This window comes from Saccopteryx bilineata, chromosome 2, assembly GCF_036850765.1.
Source record: "Saccopteryx bilineata isolate mSacBil1 chromosome 2, mSacBil1_pri_phased_curated, whole genome shotgun sequence".
NCBI classification, from domain to species: domain Eukaryota; kingdom Metazoa; phylum Chordata; class Mammalia; order Chiroptera; family Emballonuridae; genus Saccopteryx; species Saccopteryx bilineata.
The window spans coordinates 256277044-256300733 of record NC_089491.1 but is presented as its reverse complement, the minus strand read 5'-3'; the positions used below and the strand labels follow the sequence as shown (position 1 = coordinate 256300733).

General features: G+C 51.4%; 1 protein-coding gene across 5 annotated transcripts; it reads right to left on the bottom strand.

The window, feature by feature from the left end:
• Nucleotides 1–558: 558 nt before the first annotated feature.
• On the bottom strand, nucleotides 559–21071 carry PATZ1 (POZ/BTB and AT hook containing zinc finger 1). 5 transcript variants are annotated; one of them, XM_066260108.1, is made up of 5 exons: nucleotides 18823–21071; nucleotides 17380–17443; nucleotides 9960–10131; nucleotides 3497–3634; nucleotides 559–2035 (listed from the first exon to the last, which is right to left on the bottom strand). In XM_066260108.1, exons 1-5 carry the CDS (start codon nucleotides 20091–20093, stop codon nucleotides 1617–1619), a joined length of 2064 nt encoding a protein of 687 aa, XP_066116205.1. In that variant the 5' UTR covers nucleotides 20094–21071; the 3' UTR covers nucleotides 559–1616. The 5 variants fall into 5 exon arrangements, with proteins under 5 accessions (XP_066116205.1, XP_066116206.1, XP_066116207.1 ...); XM_066260109.1 differs by having other exon boundaries at nucleotides 559–2032; XM_066260111.1 differs by having other exon boundaries at nucleotides 1856–2035; nucleotides 3497–3569.
• Nucleotides 21072–23690: the final 2619 nt, after the last annotated feature.

Sequence of the window (23690 nt, the reverse complement as noted above, 5' to 3'; positions counted from 1 at the left end):
ACCCTACCTTGCCCAATTTTTCTCCTAGGACTTTTCTTTCTTTTTTAAAAAAAATATTTTATTTATTCATTTCAGAGAGGGGGAGAGAGAGAAGGAGGGAGGAGCAGGAAGCATCAACTCCCATATGTGCCTTGACAGGGCAAGCCCTGGGTTTTGAACCAGTGACCTCAGCATTCCAGGTCAACACTCCATCCACTGCGCCACCACAGGTCAGGCTCCTTGGACTTTTCATTATCTGAACTCAGGTTAAATCTACTTACTTGTTAACTGTCTCCCTCTCATTAAGCTCCACAGGGTATCCTTTCACCACTATATCCCCAGTCTGATGATAGGCTTGGCACACAGCAGTGAAGACAAGAAGTCAATATTTGTGGAATAAGCAGGTGAATGCTGGCAGTTGAGTCCTCATCGGGAACATTAACCCAGTGCAACTGATACAATAAAGAGGAATATAGGTCTCCCGGGACCCCTTCCCCATCCTAGGTGCAGGGGCGCAGACTGCACACCTCTGGGTCCCAAAGCCTCCCATGGTTGAAAAACCAGACTCAGGGGGGCAGGTAGAGTAATGTACTAACATTTTTAATATAGTCTGATCAGATCAATTCACATCACGAGGTCAACCTGGGCTTGTTCACGTGTGACACAACCGAGGTACACAGTGTCCCCACCTACCAGCTCTCCTACCTTCCTGGTTCCCAATAGCACTGAAACCTCTACCTCCCTGACCAGACTGGCATTTTTAAAATTTTGCATAAAACTATTTCTTCCATAGACTTCAAACGATCAACTAGCCAAGTTAATTATGGTACATCTAAACAAAGTTTAATACTAACCCTAACTTGTGACTGCGGTTTACAGAGCTCTGTATCACCTGGGATAGCTTTCAGTAGCAATTCACTACAACTGGTCCTAAAAATAATAACAATAATAATAATAATTAGAGACTTAAAACCCAACAGCAAGTTGAATGGTTAAAATCACATAAGAACTGGAATTTGGGGTGGGCATGTCCTCAATAGCTAATCTTGTCCTAGTAGCAAAATGCTAGCCTCCAAGCAGGGCTCCAAAACATCTGGGGCTCTCTAGGTCAAGGGTTAAACTCAGGCAGCTCTTGGAGGACACTCACCCCATGGTCCATGGGATGCTGGACGCTTCCAGCTTCCTTAAAGACAGTGGGGCATCAGAGTTGTGTGAGTGGGTGGAACCCTCCTGTGGCTTCTTTTGAGGGATATGAGATGGGGAATCACTGAGGTCCCAGAATGCTAACAGGTATGGGTTTTGGTTGGGGGGGTCACTGAGAATTGAGCACCAGGAATTCCAGTTTCCACCCATTAGAGAAACTGGGACTGGTGTAGCCTTGGAGGCCTATGTAGTGTTTCCTGCCCTTGCCCCATACTGGGTCTCACAGATATTTCTGCAGAGTATCAGATGAGGATCTATTTCTAAAGACCATTGGGGGAATGGGTGGTAGAGAGGGATGGGATGATAAGAGGGAGGGGTTAAAAACGAATAAAAATCTCTCAGCTACAGAACCCAAAGACATCATTTTCCTCCGCATTCACAGCATTTCTCAGCAGTCCCCAGATGGCGGTTTCCATGGGGATGCAGCATCTGCCTCACTTCCCCTCAGCCCCCATGGGCTGCTGGTCAACCTCAGGATCTACTAAAGATGATGCAAATGCCGACTGAACAATCTGAAACCCAAAGGACTCTAGGAGAGACATGTTCTGCTGGGGAGAGAAAGGTGAGCCAAGGGCAGGGCCCAGGTCCCCCATGGGGCCCCCAAGGGCCCGGACATGAACCTTCTGGATGTGTTTGTTCAAGTATGACTTGGAGCGGAAAAAGCTCCCGCACTCAGGGCAGGGGTACTTCTTCTCTCCGTCAGACTCCATTTTGTTTTTAGGGACTGCCATGTCACAGGAAAAGGAGCCATTGGTGCTCTGCTTCTCCGGCGTCTTCAGATCGCTGGCATCCGAGAGGTCACCATAGGAGTCGGAGCTCTCAATCGGATCCTGATGTGAGCATTTCTGGCCTTCTAGGAGAAAACAAAACACAGAGGAGAGATGAGGCTAGGCTTTGGAGATGCCCCTCCTGGAGGGGTTGTGAGGGGCCAGCTCACAGGCCTCTGGAGGCAGCCGGTGGCCATCCACTGTCCTGGCAGAACCCACCGAGGTTTGGCTGGTCAGTGGAAGCCTGGCGTACCTATGGGGGTGAGACAGCAGGGCCCTAGGGCTGCCTGCCTCCCTTACTGAGGACTCTTCATGCAGGTGCACATGTATTGCTCACCATTGTCTCAGCCTGCCTCAAGGAAGGGGGTACAGAGAGGGGACCTATACTCCTGCCCAGCACAACTCAAAGACCCCAACTCCTAGGTGCTCTCTTGGATGCTTTTGAAGGTAGAACGGCCGTTCTGATGATGCCAAACATGTATGTCAATGGCCTTGCCTCTGCTCCAGACTAGCTGCACCCCAGCAAGGCAGAACCAGAGCAACAGGGTCCTCAGCAGACCCCACTGATGGCTGAGACAGAAGCTAGTTCTTTTCCCAATGCTGCAAACACAAGCCTTGCCCTTACCACCTTCCATCTGCCAAAACCTTTCCTGGGCCGGGTGGCCAAAGCACAGAGATTAAAAGCAACTTTGCACAACTCAGTTGGCTAACTGTCCCCACGCAGGGCCCAGGACAAGCTGGATCTCGAAACGACCCTCACTGCTCTGTCTTGCTCAGCCCACAATGGAGTCCGCCACCAATCAGAGCTCCTGCCTGGGTTCAAGAGAGCCATGCCGGGAAGGGAGGTCTGTGATGGGAGCATGGAGCATGCCATCTCTGCCATCCGCCAAGCCCCTGGCATCATCCCAAAGGCAACAACAATCTGAAATACCACAGAACAACCTGAATCAACAAGTGAAGGTGGGGCTTAGGGAATGCTATGCAAACCAACTTGGAGTAAGAGGCAGTCTGGTAGCTCATTTATCACCATGCATCTCACAAACACAGCCAGACACCCTCTGAAAAGGTTCACTTACAACAAACAGTCGCACCTATCAAGAAGGAAGCCCACCCTTGGCTCTGCCTGCTCTGCAGGGTCAAAGGAGAAGAAAGCATTTAGCCACAGCTCCACACCACCCTTTAAGGGCCATAGGCAACAGACAAGCCCAAAGTAATTGATCATGCAGGGATCCTCTTCCTGTCCTGGGCCTAGGACATCCCTGCAGGGCTCCAGACTGTGGTGCTGGCCAGGAGCAAGGGAGGAGGGCTGGGGAAGAGGAGGCGGGGGCTGGATCATGGATCATGGCAGTGCCCTAAAGCCTTACTCACTGCCCTGGAGTGAGATACCCGCTGTGACTTTTGTCCTGGAGGCCACTGCCACTCAGATCTCTGAGCCTCCTTGAGGCGGCCAGCAAGCCGGCAGCCTTCCCGCCTCCCCACACCCGGCCCAGCGCCCCCACAACACAGTCTGCGCAGAGAAGCAAAGTGCAGAGCAAGGGGTCGCTTGCCTTTGTTGCCATAGGTCCTGGCGCAGTGGAACGCTGCTCCCCCATTCGGTATGGGCTCCTGGTGCCTGGAGACCTGGGGAAGGGGAACACCGTGGTGGGTTTTAACATGGACCTTTAAGTAGGAGGCAGAGGAGAAACCTAAACAAGACAAAAGGAGATGAGATCCCACGGCCAGCACAGAGACACCTCTCTGCTTCCCCCAAGCCTCTCTGGCCGCTCTGGCTAGCGTTCCCAGGTCAGCTGCACCTAGAAGGGGCCCCTCCGTGGCACAAAAACAGCTGCAACCATGGGAGCCACCTGGCTCAAGATGAAGGGTAGCACTGTCCTCGAATCGGTTTCTCTGCAGAGCCCACTCTCCAAGGTTGTGGTTGAGGGCTCAGGCCGGCTTCCTGGACAGATGGGTGGTCTGAGATCCTGCTCCTGCCTGGGCCAGAGGCCAAATGCCTCTACGCTTGCTTGGCACCTCAGTAAGGAGTGGTTTGAGTGGAGGTCTTATAGTCCCAGGTCAGCTGCAGGGACCACGGCTAGAAATGTAGTTAGAAAAGTTTATGGGACTCCAGGGCAGCCATGGGCTGCCAGCAAGAAGAAGGTTTGCTAACACTCATAAAGGTAAACGGTACAACAAACCAGATGGAGGCAAGATGAAATCCCAAAGGAATGCCTCCAGGAGTACTCCTTCTTCTATTTATTAGAACATGTTTTTATTTTGCTAACTTTTTCACCTTCACAAAGGTGGATTTTCTAACTGTTTAGACCTTCTGAAGAACAAGAAAAATAGGAAGTTAACGTTAAAGGGGTGTAGTCATCTCTTTATTTATGGTGGTCTTTCTGGTTCAGTTTTGGAGTATCCATCAAGTTCACGTAAGGAAGAAATAGAGATAATTTGACTTTATTTTGGGAAAGGGGCAGTCCAGCCATCTTGAGGGTGCTCCAGCTCAACCCAGCTGCTCCAGTCAGTTTGAGCCTAGTGAGATCCCAGGCTGGGAAGAGTAGATGTTGGGCCAACTTCTACACCACCCACAAGTCTGAGGATATGGAACCAGGTAGGCCGGTCAAAGGATTTCGCTTTGGGTTTCACAGGAAGGAGCTGTGTCACCAAACTCCATTTGTGGTCAAGGATCAGAAAGTGCCTTCAGCAGGAAGTGAAGTTTTTTTTAGCATGAGGCCCACTTGGAGTGCCAGTGCCTTGATGACGTCCCTTTAATCCACTCCCAATATGGCTGACATATTCTCAGGTACTTTCATTCCCTTTTAAAATTACACTTACAGGATAATAGTATCCATTACTAACAGGTCAGAGGCTATAGAATACTGTGTAAAAAGAACTTGTCTGAACTGGCAAGGCCTTTGGAATGCTACTAGAACTATAGTAAAAGTTCACCTTCAGCAAATGGTGATGGTGTGCCAGGGCCCAACACATTGCATACATTATTCTGTAGTATTCCCCCAACTGCCCTATGAGCTGGGAATTATTATACTTGTTTTATAGATGAAAAAATAAAGAGACCTGGTGAGGATAAGGAACTTGTAGTCACATGTACATCTACTAAGTCGCAGAGCCTAGACACTCAACTCCAGGACCATGTGCCACATGTTGTCCTTAACCAGTGAGCAAACTCTTTGTAATAGTTCCTGTGTCTTAGCCCTGGCCCTGGAAATACCCCTAGGACTTTGCAATAGATTTCTTTCTCACCATTTACATTCGTGTTATTTCTCTTCTATTAGAATGGAATCCCTTGACAGACAGGGGCTGACCTGTGGGAAGCTTATTAAACAAACACTCCCCTGACAACAGTGTTTGGTGGTTCTGGAGGAAATGGGGGACTGAGTGAATTATCCTTCCTTTCCTGATGTAGCTACTTCACAGTCCCACTTGGGCCAAATGCTGGCATCCTGCCCTGGCTGGTAGAGTGAGTTGTCCTGTGCTGTGCCTGAGTGGTCTCTTTGGAGCTTACCACAGGGGACAGATTGGCTTAAGAGGGTCCCAGCCCTGACTGGATAGCTTGGTTGGTTACAGTATCATCCAATGCATAATGAATGAGGGTTCAATCCCCAGTCAGGGTACATATAAGAACAAACTGAGGTTTCTGTCTCTCTCTCTCTCTAAAAGCAATACACATTTTTTTTTAAGGAAAAAAAGAGAGTTCCCTATAAACATTCCTAAGAGGGAAGATGTAGTCAGGAATGAATAGACGAGACTAATGGGAAAGAAGATCTTAGCACCCTGCTCAGTGTTGTGGCCCTAACAACCAGCATAGATATCAGGACTTTCTGATGGTATAATGATACCACTTTAAAAGGGAATTTTTTTCTCTTTTTTAAAACCCTTGTGAGGCCCCTGCAGTGGTATGGTGTACCCAGTTAGGTCCACTGCAATCAAAGGGGATGGGAAAGAAGGGAAAGATCACCAGGAATTATTATATTTACTCCTTGTGGGAAGATTTCTACTAGGGGAATACAACAGATGCTCAATGAAAACTTCCTTCTTTTTCCTGAAAAACAGTCTGAGAAACACATGGCTGGGTCCTCTTGATTTTACCCAGCTGCAGATTGTACTATCTATAGCAAAACCACATGGCGGGGTGGTAGGAGTGGATCCACAGCTGCCACTTAAAGCCCAGAATTTAAACACAGAGCAACTCAGCTGCCAAGTGTTGGGCTAAACAGAAGCTGAGTTTCTGAGAAGAAAATATTTAGTTGGAATTCTGCATTCACCTGCCCATTTACCACTGATTAACCAAGACCCAAAGAGGCGGCTTGATCCAGGCACCAGAATGATGGAGACACTGAGCACTCATGTGACTCCACTAGAGCCAACAAGCCACTCTGCCTCACACTCTAGAGATGAAGGGTTTATTACCAAAAGGCTCCTGTTCTCCACTGCATTTTCTTGTCTGTTAAGTTACGTTTCACACTCCAGAGAAAATCTTTCTTTTGCAAGTTCCACATCCATACCGGGATCAGGGACTCCTTTCTCCTTGTTTAAACATTGGTGGGCCATGCCCAATTGAGCAGTGCTAGATGGGGACACTAAGTTGGTGTGTGTCAGCTCAGTCCAGGGGAATGGCAGGCTATCTGCGCCCATGACTGGCATTGGTGACTACCTGTACGTCCACCTCTGAGTGGGAAGAAGACTTCCTCTATTTTTTAAGCAGTGATGTTGGACACAAGATATTATCTGTCAAAGGCAGATTCCCAATAAGCTATCTCTTTCTCATACCAGTACATATGCATATATATATATACAAAGATTCTGCTGTAGAAATTTTAAAAGAAAGGAAGGAAATTATGGTGCCTGACCAGGCGCAGTAGATAGAGCATCAGCCTAGGACTCTTGACAACCCAGGTTCAAAATCCCAAGGTCACTGGCTTTAATGTGGGCTTATCTAGCTTGAGCACAGGCTCACCAGCTTGAGCGTAGGGTCACCAGTTTGAGTGTAGGATCATAGCATGGTCACTGGCTTGAAGCCCAAAGGTCAATGGCTTGAAGCCCAAGATCGCTAGCTTAAGCCCAAGGTCGCTGGCTTAGCCTGAGCCCCCCGGTCAAGGCACATATGAGAAAGCAATCAATGAACAACTAAGGTGCTGCAAATTTGAGTTGATGCTTCTCATCTTTCTTCCTTTCTGTCTCTGTCCCTATCTGTCTCTCTTTCTCACTATAAAAAAAAAATTATGGTGATCTATCAGGTCCTTTTCTACTTCTCACTGATCAACTTAACTGATATCCTCAACTTGAAAATGAGGAAACAAGCTTTTTTGATCATCATATTCTTTCCATTGCAAATTATCTTCCTCCACAGAAGGTATGACCCACATCCTGATACATCCCTAGGACAAAGACAAGATAATCTATTTTAGGTGTGGGGCTAAAGTGTCCAGGCTGCTTCTCACCTTTCCCATTCTTCATAGGCAAGAGCCGTTTGTGTGGCAAAGACCAAAAATGGCAGAAATATAGGTAGTTAGGTTGAATGCTTAAGAACTGTTGGGATTGAAGCATCTCAGAGGACCCTTAGAAATTCACTTGATCCAACCTCAACCATCTGACCAGCTGACTGACATCAGCCTTTGCTTAAACCCTTGTAGAGAAAAGAACATTCATTTATTTGTGCAGCTCCTCCTCCTGTATTCACAGCCTTGGTGATTGGCAGGGCAAAGGATGACCCAGAGCTCTCTGCATTCTAATTCCAGTGTCCCAATGTCTTTGATGTCCTTATTTTCTTCCTGGAAGAACTGCCTTCCTTTTTCCTTTTCCCAGGAGAAACCTCTTCCTATTTCTGCCCAAGAAGTGAGTCCAGAGGTAGAATCCTGCTCCTCTTCTGATACAAAATGAAATTGTTGTCCTTCTGAGTACCAAGTGGGTTGGACCAGAGCCGGCTTTTATCTTCTGGGAAGAATGGGGTTTCTTGCTCTGACTCTGAGAACCAAAGCTGTTTAGCCTGTGATCCAGATGTAGTCTCATCTTTTCTGAGATAAGGTGGCCTCTGCTTTTATTCTTCTGGTGTCTCCACCCCAGTCATGTAGCCTGTGGCTGCCCAAGTCCTCTTTACCAGCTCTAGGAGGAAGAAATCCTGACGTACAATAGTTGTTGGCTTTGCCACATCAGCTGTCTGGTAACTGGGTCAACTTGCCCTGCTCCCTGCTGCTCTGAGCTCTTCTTCCCTCCTGAGCTGAGCCCTCAGAGGCTTCCACCAGCTCTTGGCCCACTCACAATCTGGGGTAGGCTTTCTGGGTTTCCTCGTTAGCATCTTTCTCCACTCTCATTAGTTCCTGCTTCTGGGTTCTGACTCCAATTCTCAGACTGAGAACTTTAACCTTATATATTTGACAAAACACCTGAGGATGGCATGTTTGTAGTAGGTTTAGAGGTATTTCAGGGTGCTGTCGGGAAGCCAGGTTAAGATGAAGCAAGACAAGAAACTCTTTCTAAAGCTGGGGCAGCCAGTCAAGATGGTCAGCCACAGCCTGGTAACTCCATGTATGCACAACCCCAGGGCCTGCTACCTGGGTGAAGTTCCTACCAGAAAGGATTCTATGGACATGTCAGAAAATAGGACTGACGCTTAAGTACCTTTTATTACCACCTTCCTGCTTTCACAGCAGTTTTCTTGGTGATGCAAACAGCAACATCCAAGGCCTTCAAGGCAAACCCTCAGGTATGCAGTTGCAGGGAGGGGCACCAAGAACAGCCAGCTACTCAGCAGTCTCCCTCTACCAGCGACCTCAGGGCACATGGAGATGGCACAGGACCCCAAGATTCCAGCCAAGGACTGCAGGGATGTTTTGCCTGGGCTAAACCAGAGTGTCAGTGAGCAGTGTCTTTCCTAACACTGTTACGAAGTGTAAGAATGGGGCTTCCAAGTATAGCATTTTGTGGGGTTCAGTTAACTTCCATCTACCTATATGCCAGAATCCTCACAACAACCCTGTGAGGTGGGCAAGGGGAGGTGTTCTTAACCCCACTTAAGAGATGAAGAAACTGATGTTTAGAGAGGAGAAGGGAAAGCTCAAGGTCACATAATAGGATAAGGTGGGAGGGGCTGGGATTAAACCTTAGGCCCCTTGACTCCTGGTTTAGTACTCATCCATTAAGCCACATCCAAGATTTCCAAAAGCATTGGAACAAGCATGTCCCAAGAGACAAGACTTCTCAGCAATGTCCACACCTGGCCAAGCAAGCGCACCGTGCAGAAGCATCCTCATACCCTCTATAGACAGCTGCCACAACCTCCTTCAGCAGAGAGTGCAAGCTTCCTCCACTGACACTGCTTGCAAAACACAAACCTCAGCCCAACAGCCAACAAGCCCTGGCAGAAGCTCAGTTTCAGGACAAGCCTGATGTCATCCAACAGAACACCAGGGCCAAAGAGCCAGACACCACCTAGGCATACCTCGGCAGCAAGCACACTACCCTGCTCAGAATACCTTCCATTTTTCCTTCTTGTCAAGGCCACAATCTACCTGGGATTGGGCTCTTTTTTTATCATTTGTGCTAGAAAGTTTCTGACTCTTATCAATATCCAGACCCAACCTTCTTCCCTCACTGCTGAATTTCACATGCTAGTGAAAGAGCCAGCAAAAGCTCTCAAGCAGGAACCCTTTCCTCCCACCTCTTGGGGGCTAATGACTCTTCCACCAACATCCATAGTTCAGTAGTACCTACAAATGCATCCATCCATCTTGTTGCCTGAGCAGCAGATATTATAGGCCCACACTTAGGAACAATACTCTTCCTGTTCTCACTTGCTAATTGCCTGGGAACTCTCATTCCAAGCACCCTAAGTTTCTTGGGAAAGAAGGAGTGGCAAGCAGCTAGCTGAGCAATGAAGGTGTTTATCATTCAGTCTGAAGGGGAGGCCAGCCGGGCAAAGAATGGAGTCTCAGGCAGGGTGGTCAGGACACCCCCCCGGCCTCCCACACAAGCTCAGGACCATCTCTGGAAGTGAGGAAAGAGCAGGGAGATTACCTCGGTTACAGATGCTGCAGAAGTTGCTGGGCCCCTCACTGTGCTTCTTCAGGTGGTCTGCCATATACGCTGCCCGCAAATACTTCCCACACACCTGGCAGGGTACCTTGTCTTCGTGACAGGCCAGGTGGGAGCGCAGACGGTCTCGGGTGGCGAAAGAAGCATTGCAGGTCTGAGGGCAGAAAGGAAAACAGGATGAAGTGAAAGCTGGCATTCACAATTGACTCCTCACCAAGCACACAGTGAAACAAACCATTTCTGGCCGACACATCTGACTCCCTGTATAAAGAGAGTTTTAGAATGTGACCCATGCTTTCTCCCCAACATGCCAAGTAGCTGCTCTATTTCCCATGATGGCTTCTCATGGGACAGCCTGAGTTGGAATTCTTGGTTCCAGTGACTACCACAACATGGCATATTAAGTTCTATGTTCCTCTACAAAATGAAAATACGGTATTTGTTCATTTGTAAACATCGTACTACAGTATTTGTTCATTTGTAAACATTAAGAATTGACATCAGCCTGACCAGGTAGTGGCGCAGTGGATAGAGCATTGGACTGGGATGCAGAGGACCCAGGTTCGAGACCCCGAGGTTGCCAGCTTGAGTGCAGACTCATCTGGTTTGAGCAAGGCTCGCCAGCTTGAGCCCAAGGTCGCTGGCTTGAGCAAGAGGTCACTCAGTCTGCTGTACCCCCCAGTCAAGGCCCATATGAAAAAGCAATCAACGAACAACTAAGGTGCCGCAACGAAGAATTGATGCTTCTCATCTCTCTACCTTCCTGTCTGTCCCTCTCTCTGACTCTCTCTGTCTCTGTCACAAAATGAATGGACAAATAAATTAAAAAAATAAAAAGGACTGACATCAGTTGCATTGACTATAAGGGAATTGACAGAAGAGTTATTGGCATATAAACAGATCAGTCTTCCTGTTCTCCATCCTGGGTTTCCCTAGTTTCTTTATACAAAGAATTCAATTTATTCACTTTATTCAAAAGTGACGTTAGTCTTGGCCACAGGGGAATGGAAAGGCAGGACAAAGCACAGAGATTACTCTTCATATTTTTGTGAGTTTTTACTTGAAAAGCAGCCCATAAAATGGTTGTGTCAATTCTGCTAACGGGAGAATTAGCAGAGAAAGAGGGCCAGAGGCTTTGGGAGCATTTGTGAAATGTTAAGCCGGGGAAGTGCTGGTAATAACAAGAAGGGTATACTACCATGCATTGATGGAGCACTCGTTCTGTGCCAGGCAGGAACCCACTTAGCCTTTTAGAGGCACTTATCTCATACCGTCCATCCTTATAGCAGCCCTCCAAGGCAGTCTGTTAGCACCTTCCAAGAGTGTAGTCACAGAAAGTTGTGCTATGAGCACCAACTCACAGCCAGGTCCCAGGGGTAGATGACTCAAGCAATGAAGTTCAGCAGCAGCACCCTGGAAGGGCAGGCCCAGGGCCTAGGCCCCAGGCATTTCCTGTGCCTAGAACCTGGCTCGGTGTCAGTCCCTGATCTCCCAACATCCCTTTCTCAGCTGGGCCTTGCACAGGCACCCAGCCTTGAAGGGCACAAAATGTCAGAAAAGCTCTCAGCAGAGTTCAGTCTGGTGACTTTTATGCTATTTTGGTTCTATGAAGGTGTTTCAGGGGTTCTAGTCAAGTTTGACTCATTTCTCTCTGTGCATGTTTATTGTTTTAGAACTGCAAGAAAAAGCAACATTCACCTTTAAGTGCATTACAGATCCAATGTTAACCCACTGAAGACGTGCCACCCTGTTAACTTGCTAGAATGGAGTTGTTCCTACTGTGTCTGTTCAATAGAAGCGTATCCTGAGATCGCAAGACCTCAAGGTCAGTGTCTGGACATTGTCACCACGTACACTAATCTATCTCTTTACTGTACAATCAAAAGAAATAGGCCCTGGCTGGTTGGCTCAGTGGTTGAGCTTTGGCCCGGCATGTGGAAGTCCTAGGTTTGATTACCAGCCAGGGCACACAGGAGAAGGGCCCATCTGCTTCTCCATCCTTCCTCCTCTCCTTTTTCTCTATCTCCCTCTTCCCCTCCTGCAGCCAAGGCTCCATTGAGGCACTGAGGACAGCTCCATGGCCTCCACCTCAGGAGCTAGAATGGCTCCAGTTGCAGCAGAGCAATGCCCCATAGGGGCCTAGCATCGCCCCCTGGTGGGCATGCCAAGTGGATCCCAATCGGGCGCATGCGGGAGTCTGTCTGTCTGCCTCCCCACTTCTCACTTCAGAAAAAAATACAAAAAAAAAAAAAAGAGAAACAAATACATATGATACTGTGGAGGCAGAAGATGCCACTGTTGCTACCCCAATCCCATATGTCTGTGTGCATCAGGATAGGGCTTGCTGTCCTGTCATTATCTTTTAAGTGTTACAAATTTGAACAGAACAATTTAGACTAATAAAATACTGCATTTATTTATTTATTTATTTATTTATTTATTTATTTATTTATTTTGAAAGAGAAAAAGAGAGATGGGGGAAGGGAGAGAGATGCAAAGCATCAACTCATAGTTGCGGCACCTTAGTTGTTCATTGATTGCTTCTCATGTGTGCATTGACTAGGGGGCTCAAGCCAAGCCAGTGACCTTGGGCTTAAGCCAGCGACCGTGGGCTTCAAGCCAACAACCATGGGATCATGTCGATGATCCTATGCTCAACCTGGCAACTCTGTGCTCAAGCTGGCAACCTTGGGGTTTCCAAACTGGGTCCTCAGCATCCCAGGCCAATGGTCTATCCACTGCGCCAAAATCAGGCTGCTTTTATTTGTTTTATATATTGATTTTATTCATTTGACAAATGAGAAAGCTGAGTTTAGAAGTGATTTGCCCAAAGCACATGATTCAACTACTAGAGAAAACAGCAGTCTAAACATCTGCTATGCCATCACAGTACCCTACACATCCTTCCTGCTACCCTGTGGTTCCTGTCCTCCCTGACAGCTAGACAGATGGAGGCCCTGAGAGGATATGGGACAACGGCCTGGGAGCCTGCCCAAGCCTTTGCTCTTACCATCTCTAGGCTCAGCAGAGGTCACTTCTGGTGAAAGGTACTGATACTTTTTAACAGTGTACTTGGTAGCCAGGACTTCCCTGACAAGGAGAGGTGACAGGATTGTGCAGAGAATCTTAAACACTTAGGTGCCTCAGAAAGCATCATGAGTGCTTGGTCTCATGGCCACAGGTGGTGCCCTGCTCAGTCTGGGACCTCATGACTCAATTATAGGCCACAGTTTGGGGGGACCCTGAATTTTCCACTAGCCCTCCACCCTATGAACCAGAGCAAGGGCTGCCATAAACACCCTCAGGAGGGTGCACCTGTTGATTTACTCAGTCAAAAGCCAGCTTTGCCATCTAGTCACCTGACCACAACCCCTCCAATGATGAGAGGCAGTGTGGTCTATGCCTCAGAATTCAAAGGAATCAAACATGGACCAGGTGTGAGAAAATGCAGCTGAAAGCACACATTCAGGATTGTCTCCTGCGTTCCCTGGGAGAGGGTACCACTAGAGGAATATGAAAGAGATGCCTTGTTTCTCTTGCCAGCTTTCTTCTGGGATCTGTTCTTTAAAGCATTGCCTGTCATACTTTGCTACCTAAAGATAATGGACAGCCAAGCCTCAATTATCCACAAGTAGATTATCCATTTGAAGGATTACCTAAGCAAAATTTAAATCACAGACCAAGCCGACTTTCCCTATCCCATCTTCCATTGATATCTCTCAGGGAATGAAAGCTAACTTTAGCCTGAGCAAACATGATTAGGAATACAGTATAAATCTGCTGTTGGGGGGGAAAACAAACACAACAAAAACTTTCACTGTGTTACAAAGCCAAATTAAAGTGAATTAAAGTGACTTGTTGGCTTCTATGTGCCAGAACTGACCCTTCATAGCTGAGTCCCCAGAGTTTTCTGGGGGAATTGTGAAAGTGGATGAGTCTGAGTCTAGACCCACCAGAAGTTCAGAGAATACAGGACATAAAGAGGCTGGTCACACAACCCAGGAGAGAAGGGACATAGAAGAGTGCATGAGGGAGAAAAATGTCTAAGAAGGGGACACCTAGAACCTCCATGGTAGGGCCACGCAGGGGAAAGGTACTTCCCTTCCGGGAGACAGGGAGAAGACAGAGGGACCCTGATGGGACAACAGTGAGCTTGCAGTAGCATGATCTGATTGCTGGTGGTGCTTGGAATGGTGGTCCTGCCCACAGCCCTATGCTATTGTTAAGGACATATGTCAGTCAGGTCCAGCCCAGCCAACCTGAGCTTGGGTCACCTCTGGTCACCACCACTCAACACTGAGCTCCAGTCATGCTCCCTTCCCTCCCCCTGCCAGTTTCTCCCCATCCCAGAATTAAAGCTTTACTTCTCAAGAGCTGAGCAGCTCAGAAATGGGGCCCAAATGGTACCAGAGCCACTACTGCACACCCAACTTTTGGTGACCTCTGAAGTCTGCCAGACTCAGGGAGTGTTCTAAGCAGCCTTTTCCACAGCCCTGGAAAGTCTAAGGGAGGCTTAGCACCAGGGGCTTTGCTGGCACCCTTCTTGAGGCTGTCAGGTCCCTTACCCCCACCCTCCATTCATTCCTTCTCTAAGGAGCTTTCCCTCCAGCCCAATCTACCCCACTAGCCTCTGAGAAGTGGGGTTACTGGAAGCAATGGGAGAGGTCTCAGCTTCTCTAGCCTCTGAGCTCCACATGGGAGAAATGTCCTAGCCCACTGCACTCCTAAATCCAGCAGTACCTGGGCCGTCTGGGTCAGTTGAGGACACTCAATCAGGCCAAGCCCCAAGGAAACTTGTGTATCACTGCCAAGCCTGAGGGTTCATGCCCTGACATTCAGATGGCCTTTTCACTCAAACTGTGACACCAAGCTTGTCCCATTCTGTCCTCTGTGGCATCAGAAGAGGCTGAGAGGTACATGCCCAGCTTTGCCAGAAGCCCAAGAAACCAACTCCCAGAGAGCCATCTCTTTACCTCTGAGGCTTTCAGAATATATACCATGCAAAACAAATGCCCCTGCTGGTTAACCAAGCCCAGGCACACCCAGCTAGCCAGTTCAGCACATGAGATCCAGCATGTCTTTACCTGCTGGGTCATCATCTGAGGAGTCTGGCTATGGGGCTAGAGGGGGGCCCAGTAGGTCTGTGAGAGTGCTTATTGGAAGGGCAGGGCAGGAGTGGGCTCATACACCGAGGGACAATGATGTCAGTGTTATGACACAAACCAAGGACAAAACACACAAAGCCTCAAATGTTAGAATTAAAACTTTTATCATCACTCCTGTTATCCCCGCAGAGCCTGCAGGGACTAAAGGGCACACCACCGGGATCCGAGGGGATGGGGGATCTACATCTGCTTTATCAGCCCCCAAAACCATATACAGGGGTGACCCAATGTAAAGCTACTGGTTAGTCTAGTTCCTGAGCAGACCTGCTAATAAATCCCCAAAACACAAAAGTCTAATTCACTAGCCAGAAATGAAAGCAGGACCTGTCTGAGTGGGAAGAGGAGGGCAGCAGGGGTTGACCCAGTTGGAGTTGCACCAGAGTCTCCTCTGGAGGGGCATTCACTCCCAGGGTGGGGGAAGGGTGGCCAGGCCCCATTCTAGAAACCCTCCACCTTAGGGAAAGCGATGCCAGGAGAGGGGAAGCATAGAATCCAGTGGCATAATTCCCAGGAATGCACCAACTTCCAAAATCGGCCAGATACACAGGGGTACCTGGAGGCTGTGGGGAGACCAAGAAAGGAGCCTCTTGCTATCCCCATCTGGGGTCCCTGAGCTGGGAAAGGTTCCAAGTAACCCTGGAAGGAGCCAGGCATGGTGAGTGGGAACCACTCTACTGGCCTCTCCCGAAAGCTAGAGTCTCAGAGCAACCGCCACTCCCATTCCCTCCACAGAAAACCCTCTTGGGGAGGCCAGGCTAGCCTACAGGCCACTGGGGAAAGGCCCGGCTGCCCTCTGGGGCAGCCCAGCCCTGCCTCAGATATCCCGGAGGGGCCGGGCAGAAGAGAGTGTTGCTGGAATGTGCTGGGCCCAGGTTTTCAAGGGCTGGGAATGATTTTTTTAGAGAAAGGGAAAAGGCGGTGTCAGGAACCGAATGGGACGACCTCCACAAAGCAGGCTGGGCAAAGTCCCATGATGGCAGGTCGCTAGGAAGAGATTCCAGGGGCGGCAGGCCGCTGCTGCTCCCAACCCACACCTGGAAAAAGGGCAGAGAGTGCAGGTTACCCCCCCAAGCCATTGGGCACGCCCCCACTGCCCTCAGGGCTCCTCCTACTCTGCCAGGCCGCTCAGCACACTACCTAGGAGAGTCAGAATGTGCTCTGTGATGAGAAAATCAGAGACAGAGAGAAGGCAACAAGGCACAGATGGATCCCAGCAGCCCCACCCCCAGGTTATCATCCTCAAGAGACAACCTAGCAGGGCTTATGTGAACACTATCCATACCTGGCCCCTGGGGGCTCCTTGGCCTACCTACAAGAAGTCCATCCCTCCCTCAGGTCTCCCTGAACCCTCCCTCCTTGCCACCAAAGATAAAGAGAAGCAGGCTACCCTACCAGAGGTTATAGTAAGCATTCTACAACTCTGGCTCCCTCAGATTGTGGGAACTTGGCACAGAACAGGGGGAGGTAACCAAGAAGAGAGAGGCATGTTTTCCATCTACGCAGGAATGCTCAGTGGCCAGGAAAGGAAACTCAAGTCTCTGGGTGCCACAGGGCTCCCAGACACTGGTCAAGCAGACAAACCAAGGGTGAGAATCTTGCCCAGCCTTCCCTATCTACTGCTATACAAAGAGCTCACAGTGAGGAAAAACCACTTTGCTCTCCAGCCCCCAGAAGGGTTAAACAGGTGCCAGTGCTTGGAGATAAGACCCCTCACTCTCTCCACCCCCTGCTGCCTTGTGCTCTAACCTGAGGGGACCCAGAAAGAGCTCCTACTTCAGTCAGGCTGCCTGGCTAATAAGGGAAGGTGTGAGTTGCTAGACCACTGAGGAGCCCTTTACAAACCCTTCCCTCCCCATGGTGGCCCTTGCAAACTGCTGAGAACCAGAAGCCAGGCTCAGTGGGGTGCCAGTGCCCCCAGGACAACACTTGTGCAATGTGGCCCACCATCCAAGGAGCTGGCTAATACCAGGAGAGGAAAGCTAAGCAACACAGGAAAGATGGAGACAGAGTGGGAACCAGGACCCAAAAACCAAGAAGGAGGGGACATCAGCAGTGGGGGGGAGGAGACCAGGGGGAAGAACAAAGACGAACAGACGGAGGGTGGAGGGACAGAGGAGGAGGTGTGCAAAGCTGTGGTCAGTCAGCCGGCCCAGCACACACATCAGCTGGCTCCTGGCCGAGCTGTGAGAACAGCAGCATTCTCTCTCAGCCCAGCTCTGCCCTGGCCTGACCCCTACCTGACACTTGTGAGGCCGCTCAGAAGTGTGCACCTGCTTGATATGTCCGTTCAAGTGATCGGGCCTGGAAAAGAGAGAACCAAGGCAGACTTTAAGATGTCAAAAAATGGGGCCACTCTTGGACTAACCCCCTAACCCCTACCCCCACTGCTAGAGAGTACTCCCTCTCCCCCACCCCAGCATGACAAAGACAGTCACCACACAGCTCTGGTTCCATAGGCCCAGGCCTCTCTCTGGCCTGGTTTTCTCTAGAGGGAAGGGAAGTGAGCATTTGTCTCTGACCTTGCCTACCCACCTCCCCCCACCAGAAACTCAATGATTTCTAGGACCTGAGGAGGTGGCTTTAGAATGAGACAGGGATGCCTTGCTGCAGCCTTTCCGGGAGGGGATATGTGTGACTCATTGTCCAGACTAAAGCCCCTTAGAAACTCAGTGTTCCCCTCCCCCAGCCTCTCCAGCTATGGCAGCCAATGAATGCCACCCAGATGGAATTCAGTCCCCAGGGTCTAAGGGATGGAGCCTTAAGTCCCCAGCTGGACTGGTAAACCAGATGCCCGCCAGAGCAGGTGGGCAGGGGTTGCCTGACCGGTAAGACTGGTTCCTGATTGGGGCCCCTCTGAGGGAGTTCTCCATCCCTAGGTTCCACACACAAGGTCCTCAGTATCCAGGCAAGTTAAAACCAGCCTTTTATTCTGGATATTCTTAGGAGAAACAAAACAACCCTCCGCTCCCAGGCAAGTCCTCAATTCCCTATCAGGGTCACTAAAAAGTGAATCTAAAGACATCTTGCCTCCCTTCCTCTATATCTTGAGAACATAAAGGGGAACTGTGGGTTTAGTTAGGCTCTGGAGCCACCAGGTTAGAGCTGATCAAATATTTTGGTTAGGAAGAGGCTTGGAGTGCCAAGCTCTGTGCCCCGTGATCCCAAGGGGCTGTGAGTCGCAAAGCTGAAGTTCACTGATCTATGACTGCCAGTGCTGTGTGCTGGGGGATTTGGTGGCATAGGAGCGTAAGGAGTCTGAGATGCACTTGTTTCTGTTTCAGTGTCTCCCTCGGCAGCCATTCAAGCAGGGAAACTCGCTGGAGGAACCCAGCCTCCCGCCCCCAGAGGGGGCCCCACGCCTGGTGCAGGACACACAAAGGGAGCCCAGGGAGAAGAATAGTGAGGCCCGGTGGCTGTGGCCTGAGGAATCCAGGCCCCTTCCCACCAGGCCCCAAGGAAGAGACAGTAGGGCTCGCCTAGTGCCAGAGAACTTCCCTGCAGAAAGAGAAAGCAGCTTCTTGACCACACCAGCTCAAAAACAGGACTATTGAAACACTCCCCAGCCCACACATACCCCTAATATAAGGTCAAGTGACATCCCCACACTCCCAGATTTTGGCAAGGAGTTGTCCCATGAGCCAGGAATAGGACAAGTTGTGAAGAAGGGCACCATTTCTCACCTGGAGAAGCCTTTCCCACAGCTCTGGCAGATGTAGGGCTTGCCCACGGACCCGTCGTGGGACCGCACATGGTAGGACATGCGATCTTTTCTCTTGAACCTCAGCCCACACACGGGACAGGAATAGGGCTTCTCCCCAGAGTGGGAAAGCTTGTGCCGATTGAGATGGTACACATCACGGAAAATCTTGCCACAGATTTCACATGCCACCTGCTTCCTGGTTCGGCTCCTCTTTCTGGGGCCATCGGGGTCCTCAGAGATGGGTAGCCCATTCTCACCCAGCCTGGGAGGAGGAAGGTCGATGTAGCCCAACTGGAGGCTGGTGACACCATGCTGGGCCTCGTGCTGCCGGAGCCGGTTGGCATCAGTGAACACCTTTCCACACAGGCCACAGGGGAGGATGCCTGCCTCTCTCAGGCCCCCTGGGGACCCGAACATTGAGTCCAGCAGGTTGGCTTTCCTTGGGCGGCCCCGGCCTCGTTTACCGGTCAGGGGAGGGGCACTGGATGCCACATTAGGGAATGGGGAAGTCAGCAGTTGGGGGGACAGGGGTCCAGCCACCATGGGCAAGCGGTCCACCCCAGGTAACACAGGCAGGGAGGCTTGGCTGGCAATGGCTGCACCAGCTGCCCGAGCTGCCTCGTCCTCGGGCTGCATGCTGCCTGCGATGCCATTGCTGTTGGCTGCCAAGGCTGCCCCGTTGGTCATGTCCAAAGGGAAGCCTAAGTCCGAGGTCCCAGGGGGACGAAAGAGCATGATGTCAGCCCGGGCAGGAGGCACCAGGATCTGCACATTGGACTGTTTGATGACTTCCTGGCATATCTCAATGACCGACCTCATCAGCAGGAACTTGGCAGCTGTCATGAGCTCAGGGAAGCTCTCAAGGCGAACCACGATGCGAGAAGTGTAGGCGAAGTCCAAGATGTCCCCGAACACCTTAGAACTGATGGTGTGCATCTCCAGTTCACGGCTGCCCCCAACCCCGCCGCCCGGGGCCGCCGCTGCGCCCCCCACGTCAGTGGGACCCCCGTCCGCAGCTCCGCCATCGCCCAACTGGGCGCTGAACACCGACTCAAAGTACTCGCTGCAGGCGGCCAGCACGGCGCGGTGCGCTGGGAAGCTCTCGTCGCCCACCCGCAGGAGCACGTCGCAGAAGCGGCCGCCGTTCTTGCGCTGCTGGTTCAGGTTGTGCAGCATCTCGGTGCTGTGCCTGCTCACCTGGTAGGTGTAGCAGCCCGACGGGCCGCAGGAAGCGTCGTTCACCCGCTCCATGGCTGCCGCCCCCGCCCCACAAACCCGACCGCGACAGTTGCCCGCCCCCCTCCCTTCCCCTAGGCAGCGACAAGAGGGGCGCAGCGGACGTGTCTACACTCCTCACACGTGCGGGTCCCGGGCTCTGTAGTCTTGCAGGTGCGCGGAGCGCACACGCCCCCTGCCCGGATCCGACTGTTTAGACTGAAGGGCGCACTACCCCCCACATAGCGGCCCCTACCCGAGCTGGATTGCGCGCTTCACTCTCTCCGCCCGCCCGCCTTCCCTTCTCAGTCTACCTCCGGGGGTAACAGAGCAAAGAGGTGCGCCCCTCCTGCAAACGCGCCTGCCACCTCCCCTCCCGCCCGCCAGGCGGCGCCGGCGCGCAGCCAACAGTGGCGCGCGCGGGGAGGAGGAGGAGGAGGAGGAGGGGTCTGCCGCGCAGGCGCGTGCGCGCGCCGCGGCTTTTCCCGGGCCCGCTGGGGGCGCGCGCTGCGTCCCCTGCAAAGCGCGAGCCGGGGCGGGGGCGCCGGAGCAGAGGAAACAAAAGGCGAAGGCGGCGAAGGCGGCAGGGCGCGCACTGGGGCGGCAGCACGGGCCGGGTCCGGAAGCCTGGCGGACGGAAGAGGCGGCCAAGGCTGGAGCGGGCGGGCGGCGGCGGCGGCGGCAGGGTGGGCCCTTCCCCGGGCCGGGCGAAGGCGGCGGCGAGCTGCGGCCCCGGGCTCCGTGTGTTCGGAGCGGAGGAAAGATGGCAGCGGCTGCACTTCCTCTTGCACTTTCACCCCTGGGGGGAGGAGAAGGAGGGGGCGATACCAACAACACCCCCCCTTCTCGCTGGCAGGAAAAAAAAAAGAAACGGCGAGCTTGGTGTGGGGGGCCCCCGGCGCCCCCGTCCCTGCACGTGCGCACCCGAATCCCTGGCCCCGGCCGCCCCGCGCTGCAAACTTTCCACTTTCTTTGTGCCGAGCGCCCCCCCCTCGCCCAGCCGAGGATGCACGTCCCCCCTTCCCTATTTATACAACCCCCCCGCAGCTCCGCTCCCCCCGCTTCCTGCCCCCCCTCCCCATTCCCCAGCTCCGCCAATGCAAGCGCAGCTGAGCCCCCGTCCGGCCCCCACCTCCCCACCCCGCCCGCGGGTCCGGGGCTGCAGTCTCAGCCCCCCCGGACCAATGCAAACGAAGCGCCTAGCCAGCAAACCAGCTCCCACTGCCCCTCCCTCCCCGCCAAGAGTGACGGCGTGCGGACGGGGGAGGGGGACCGTGGGGTGCAGATCTGGGCCCCCAGCCCCAGCTTGTGATGTGCACCAGTAGTGGAGCGGGCTTCGGCTAACCCTTCAGAGCCCACCTTTGATGCACGAAATCCCCATAAGTCGCCTGCCGACTGCCTTCCCGCTCCCAACCCTAGAGAGAGCCCGGGGTCCTGGATGAGGGCAGGCCGAACCTCCGGAGCTGCTTCTGCACCCTGCGCGCGGACCGAACCGAAGGGGCTGCGCGTCCAAGAGAGCTGGGGAAAAGAGGCCATCGTCCAGCCTCTCCCCCAAACCACACACCGAGCCATGTACCCCGGGGAGCGGATAGTCAACAGCTCAGTGAGGCAACAACATAAGAGGCAAGGGCGATGGACAGAAGCCGGAATCTTGGCGCACCCCAGCAGCCCCCATTGGAAGTTAGGGTACTGGCGGGTCTGGGGAGCGCCCTTCGGCCTCTTGAGGCCGAGAGCATCCCCAGCGTCTGCTGAGTACTCAGGCCATAGGCCCCGCGGGCAGGCCTGGGCGCTTTGTCCCCGGCTGCCCCAAAGATGCTGCCGCGCGCGGGGTGGACATCGAGGTTCGCCTGCTGGGGAAGCTCTGGCGACCGCCGCTAGGCAGCCGGGCTTAGAGCTTCGGGTTGCAGGCACCGCGTGTGCGGGTAGGAAGTTACCACAGTTGCAAAGAGGGAGCGAAATATGTATTTCAAACTTTCCACGGTTCCAAACTGAGCGCTTCCATTAAGAAAAGCGGTGTGCTTGGGGGAGGTGGGGGGAAGCATTCTGGGTATTAGCATGCAAATGAACGGGTCTGGCTTCCAACTCCTCTCGGGATTCCCACCGCCGCGCGCCTTCCCAGCGCCAAGCCACTTGCTTCTTGGAGGCTTCCGCGCGTGGTGCCGCGGAAGGACCCAAACTCGAATTTCGAAAACTCAGTTCTTTGGTAGTGCGTTATGGTTCTAGTCATTTAGCCTCTCTGAGCCTCCCGGTTAAACAGTTTTCCTCGTATGTACACCGGGGAGAGCAGCACCTGTCTTAAGAAGTGATAAGTATTCGAAGGTCGTGACTGCGTAGCACTTAATTCTGGACTGGGTCTCTCCTTACACACCTCCGCCCTTCCCAGGCGTAGTAGGTTCCAAACGCCTGTTGGGAGAGAACAAATGAAGCTTAGAGACTTGAAAGTTCCTGGATGCGGCGCCAGGCTATTTGTGTTCTAAGCCAAAACTAGCTGTGTCACTTTGGAGCAACCTTCCTGAACTAGAGCTCAGAAATTCTTGAATGGATTCCAGAACCCACAATTTTTTTGTGTTCCAAAGTGGGAGCAGCCACAAAGAAAGATGCAAGGGATCTGATTATTGAGTGCCTGTGGTATGTGCACATTCTCTCTCCAAGGTAGACATAGCTATATTTTTATTCTACCGCTGAAGAAACAAGGAAATGAGTGACTTGCCTACGGCCACACATAGTGGGAGAGCCAGGAATCCAACTTAAAAATCTGAGTGTGCCCCTTCCTTACCAGTGGCTTCTGAACCCTCTTATTGATTCCAACTGAAACAGGAACTTTCATTTTGCTGTGCTTAGAAAACGATGCTGTGATTGCCTTCATCCTAGAGGGTTCATTCTATGAACATAGGTGTACAGAGCTCTCAAGGCCCTCTTCCACAGTGCTCTGTAGAAACCGGAAGATGCATCAGCCCCACTTTGCAGATAGGAAGCCAGAGGCTAAGGAAACGAATGAGTGGCTTCGGATGCCACCGTGGCAATATAGCCAGAAATATCCAGATTCTAGTTCTGACCCCAGCTGCTTGTCACTTTGGCAGTATAATTGTACCAGAAGCCTGTAATGATCTCTCAACTTTATAACTCAAATTTCAGTCTTGCTATCTCTTAGGCTCCCAGGATTCTGTTTTACAACTTCATTATATAAGGCATGCTTATAGGACACACTTTTGTTTTCATGTTTGTAATTGTGGTGAAATTCACATAAAATTTAATAATTTTAGTGTGTAATTCAGTAGCATGTGTTACATTTGCAATATGGTATACTCTAGATATTTAATATGAACGGAATCATATGTTTAACTTTCTTTGCCCTGGCTGGATAGCTTGGTTGGTTAGAATGTTGTCCTGATAGAGCATCATTCTGATATACAGAGGTTGCCAGTCTAATTCCCCCATCAGGGTGTGTACAGGAACAGATTGCTGTTCCTGACTCTCCCTTCTTCTCTCTAAAATCAATCAATAAAATTTAAAAATATGTATTTGAACTTTTGAATCTGGCTTCTTTTTGTGTAATTTTTCAAAGATTCAGTACTTCATTTCTTTTTAGGGTTAAATTCCATTGTATGGCAATACCACTTTTTTTTATTCATC